At 38.5% G+C, this 5,043-nt stretch overlaps 1 protein-coding gene across 1 annotated transcript; it reads right to left on the bottom strand.

Moving 5' to 3' along the window:
* Positions 1–1,373: 1,373 nt before the first annotated feature.
* LOC114885421 (centrosomal protein of 78 kDa-like) lies at positions 1,374–4,971 on the bottom strand. Its single transcript, XM_029205274.1, has 3 exons — positions 4,512–4,971; positions 3,490–3,661; positions 1,374–2,589 (listed from the first exon to the last, which is right to left on the bottom strand). The coding sequence occupies exons 1-3, from the start codon at positions 4,646–4,648 to the stop codon at positions 2,365–2,367; spliced, it is 534 nt and encodes a 177-aa protein (XP_029061107.1). The 5' UTR covers positions 4,649–4,971; the 3' UTR covers positions 1,374–2,364.
* Between the last annotated feature and the right edge of the window lie 72 nt (positions 4,972–5,043).

Genomic DNA, 5,043 nt, shown 5'->3' with positions numbered 1-5,043 from the left:
CACAAACACTGACCAAACGCCCTGAATATGCCCGTCACAGCATGTCATGTGCAGGATGAGACATCTGCTGTGCGTCTTCCCCTCTCACCCCACTGCTAAAGGGCCAAGGCTACATCTTGCTCATTGTTTCACTGCTCTAACACCCAATCCATGACTAATGAACTAACTAGTACTGTAGTAGCCCTCTTTGTAACAATCAGGCAGGAACTTCTAGAAGAAATCTGACACTCCAGCTGTTCTCTGCTCTCACCTTTCAGTCTGAATGAACTAAAGACTTATCTGTACATGTTTTACCAGGGAGACGTAATTTAATCCAGAGATGTGTCATCACATACTCTTACATACTCTGCCGTTTAAAAATTCTGCTCACGATGGGGGAAGGAGACAGGTGTGCTTTCTGACAGTCCCACTGTTTTGCAGTTCTAGTGCTCACTGCCTTCTCTCTCAGTGCATTCCTTAAACCCTTCCTCTCTTAACAAGGAAACAGGATAACAAAGTAATTAAGAGCCTGGGTTCTGCCTATCTGTGAAACAGAAACATAACCAAGGACATAGAGAATAGACTGGTGGTTACCAAGGGGGAGGGGGTGGGAGAGGGTTGGATTGGGAGTTTGGGATTAGCAGATGCAAATTGGTGTATATACAGGATGGATAAACAAAAAGGTCCTACATGGGACTTCCCTGGTGGCGCAGTGTTTAAGAATACGCCTGCCAATGCAGGGGACACGGGTTCGAGCCCTGGTCTGGGAAGATCCCACATGCCAGAGAGCAACTAAGCCCGATGCCACAACTATTTAAGTCCATGCACCTAGAGCCCGTGCTCTGCAACAACAAAAGCCACCACAATGAGAAGCCCACGCACCGCAACTAGAGAAAGCCTGCATGCAGCAACGAAGGCCCAATGCAGCCAAAAATTTAAAAGTAAATACATTTATTTAAAAAAAAGTGGATGTATTTTAAAAAACCAAAAAGGTCCTACTGTAGAACACAGCGAACTATATATCCTGTGATAAACCGTAACGGAAAAGAATGTATATAAATGTGTAACTGAGTCACTTTCCTGTACAGCAGTAATTAACACAACACTGTAATTCAACTATACGTCAATAAAAAAATAAAATTTAAAAAAATTGCCATAAAAATAGTCACATAAGGGGGACTTCCCTGGTGGTCCAGGGTTAAGACTTCGCCTTCCAATGGAGGGGGTGAGGGTTCGATCCCTGGTGGGGGAGCTAAGATCCCACATGCCTTGCGGCCAAAAAACCAAAATATAAAACAGAAGCAAAACTGTAACAAATGCAATAAACACTTTAAAAATGGTCGACATCAGAAAAAATCTTTAAAGAAAATATTCACATAAATCAGAAACAAATGAAACATAATAAAGTCCATACATTAAAAAAAAAAATAGAGCATGGGTTCGGGTCACATCGCAGCTTCCCACTTACTTACAGCTGTGTAATTCTGGGCAACTCACAAAATGTCTCCTCAGACTCCTCATCTATAAACGGGGATGGTAACAGTTCCCTACCTCAGAGCGTTGCTGTAGTCCATAAACACGGTAAGTGCCTTGGTAAATGTTTGAGGCTCTCTGGTTACTGTGAATTAAAATACCTCAATGGCTTCTGGCCATGTGATTTATAATAGTTTGATGTTTAACCAAATGGTAAAACTATTCCGTTTATTATTCCCATATCTTTTTAACCCTTACACCCTGCTTTGTTGTTTATGTTTTCTCCCAACACAGAGTGCTAGTTCCAGGAGAGCAAAGGCTTTATTTTGTTCACTGCTGAATAGCACCCAGAAAAGTACTGTACATATGAAGCCCTCAGTAAACACTAGCTGAATGAATGGTGCAAAGTGTCACAAGGAAAAGTACACCAAAACTTTCATTATAATAAAAAAGTATAGGTAAATCTTTCTCTAATGGCTTCCAGTCAAGTAACTGAAACCACCATAAGCTATAATAAAAACATAAGTAATTTATTAAAATTTGAAGGCAAAAACATAATTTTAAATGATTTAGACCTATGTTAGGTGTGATAGAGTATGGATGCTTTCTTGAAATTCACAATCAGATCCAGGAGTATCACTTTCAGAATGTTCTAGCAGATTGAGTTTACTTTTAGTTGTCTTTGATGAAACAGTCACTATTCTACTCTCTTTAACAGAAATGTGTTTTTTTGAAGACTCACTTTTAATTGGTTTATTAACCAAAGAATTATTTTGCCCAATTCCTTTGCTTTTATGCTTTACAGGTGAGTCAGAGCAGGAATGCAGGTCCTTCCCAGGTTGTTTCCTAGCAGAGAATTTTTTGGTATATTCACCTGCTTCGCTCATTTTCTCTGAAGAAGACCTGCTATTTCTAGATAATTCCTCTTCTTTTCTTTGACTTCCAGTTCCAGAAATGATGTCTGCTGAGGGGAGAACATGTTCTAGCAATGAACTCTTCAAAAGACTCCTGCCGCTGCTCTGTGACTGGGACCCCCAGGTTGTCTTTGGAAGTTTCTAAGGCCTCCTGAGTAGACACTGGGACATGGAAGGAGTCGAGAGGCAAAGGAATCCTAGCATCACCTGTAATTTTCTGAAACTGGACGGAAAAACAAAAGACAAGACAAAAATTCAGTGATGAACAAAGCCAACCATTAAAAAGTAGAGTTCAAAACTTCAGTGTTACTCTGTGACCTTATTATTAATACAGTCAATATTCAGAGGATTTCAGAGCCAGTTTTTTTCTAATTATATCTTGCCAAGTGATTCTCAGCTTAACGTAGCTATATCCAAGGCTATGTCCGCTACATTTTCAGACTTTGATGACTGGGGTAGTTATTACCCATTTCCTTTCCCTCACTAAAAATAAAACCCTATTCTGTAAGATAATTAATTTCTTTCCTATCCTCCAGGCACATGCAAACAGTATATAGCTTGTGACCAAACCGTGTTCTCAAGCTGTCAGTTCCCAAGACCAGTCTGAGATTGGTTGATGGGGGCTCCAAGTAAGGCTAGAGGAAAAGCTGACAGGTTTTCCCCTCCCATTCCTATAACCAGTGATTCACTGTAATATGTTACCTATTAGCTATGTCTGGATTACTTATTTTAAAAATTATATCAGTATGTGTACCTTCATTAGTGTTCCTTCATTGTAAGCTGACTGCATACAAATAGAAACCTAGATAAAATATGAATAGAATAGACATTTATACAATTTAAAATCTGGAATATTTTCTCTAATGTTTTCTTTCTTCATTAAGGATAGTTTGCTTTAACTCATAAATTTTCTAAAGAACTTCCAGCCTCCTTATTTACAATAATACAGTATCATGAAATGGGCACACATTTACTAATCTCAGATTTGGAAAGGATTCCAGAATCTTATAGGTTCTGAGCATGTGAACTATTAGAGACTGATCATTATTGTTTTCTCCCTGACTTGGTCATTTCCTTTTTGCTAATCACTCTTAGAATCATTAAGTGCTTTCTGTCCACTTACTTGGATATTTTTCATTTGTCCTGGGGCACCCTGTTTTAATTCTGACTTTTCTTCTTCAAGTGCCTTCTTTTCTTCTTTACGTGGACTACTAACGGTAGAATTCATCTGGGGACGACCTAGTAAATGAAAACCTGACTGATCTATACCAGCCTTTGTGGCCAGCTGCCCAAGCCTGGACCAGAGGAGGAAAGGAGAAAAGACAAAGGTTATTATAATCACATAAGAGCAGTTTAGATTTCCCCAGACCTACAATCATGAAATACTTCTAAAATCTTAAAAGCCAACATCCTACGCCAGACTACAAGCCTCTCTCTCCCCCAAATTCTCAGCCCTTTCCAGATTCATCCTCTAGGACACATCCCATCTCCTTACCTATTACCGCTCCATTTTAAACACTGTCTGACTAGCAGCTTCAACATCTACCACGCACCTCGTCCACTACCTCTCACACCTCTATTCCCACACTTCTTTACCACATTTCCTCCAGTCTCCAAGAATGTGTTTGTTCCTTCCTTCCCAACACCAACACCAATTCATTCACTGACTAAACACCACTCCATCAACTATCAATCTCCACTTCCCTCTTCCAGCAAAATTGCTCCCAGTTGAGAACCACTGACCTATATCTCCTCGCAGATTAATAATAATTTTTATGTCTAAGGCAAAAATAACTTTAATTCAGACTTATCAAACAAGCAAAATAAGTGAAAGATAGGAAAATTCTTATGCATTCCCAAATATTTTCAATGAAAACTGCCTTCAATTTAGTCTTTACAAAAAACTACACCTACTAATTACTCTATCTACAGGTTACTCTTTTATAATGAGCTCCCCACTCTACCAAAGCAGGCTTCCCTATTTGCATTTCTTAAAAAATTTAATTCCTCATTTTAAAAAGTCAACTATATTACCTATAATTACACTAAATATGGCCACGGAAGTGATGAAAATTGCTCCAGTTCCTCAGCAAACTACAATTACAGTCGCAAAGAGAAGAACACCATGAAGAGAAATGAACTAACCCAGCATCTTTAAGGAGATCCAAGAAAGCATGGAACTTCTGAATAGAATTCTCAATGCTGTCCAAAACACCTGCATCATCCAGGATCATGCTTGTCAATGAGTGGGCATGAAGGGCTTCAGACAAAGAGAAATTCATATTTCTTAAGTGGGCATTTTCATGTTCCAGCTATAAAAGAAGACTAAAAATGTCTGACATGATTTTTTCTCATTGTCATCAAAAGTAGTCTTGCCTATTTTCAAGGAACAAAACTAAAACACTCAAAATGTAACTAATTTGTAATTAACCTAACTCTCCACCAGTAAAGACGGAGACCATATCACATAGTAACCAAAACCCACAGGCACCCAACAAAGTTTCCTATATAACACTTAGGTGGTATATAAATAAACCAAAGTTACCGTTTTATTAATGATCTTTCACAAAAGATCACATTTATAACTAGTTCAATTCATAATGGAGCCTTATTCCACATTAGAAAATTACCTGCTTTAAGTTTCTCTTAAATTAGAAAATGAAATATAGAATCTGAT

Source organism: Monodon monoceros, unplaced genomic scaffold (assembly GCF_005190385.1).
Source record: "Monodon monoceros isolate NGI ecotype Baffin Bay Population unplaced genomic scaffold, NGI_Narwhal_1 Super_Scaffold_6, whole genome shotgun sequence".
Classification (NCBI taxonomy): Eukaryota; Metazoa; Chordata; class Mammalia; order Artiodactyla; family Monodontidae; genus Monodon; species Monodon monoceros.
The sequence above is the reverse complement of the archived record's forward strand: the minus strand, read 5'-3'. Positions and strand labels throughout refer to the sequence as shown.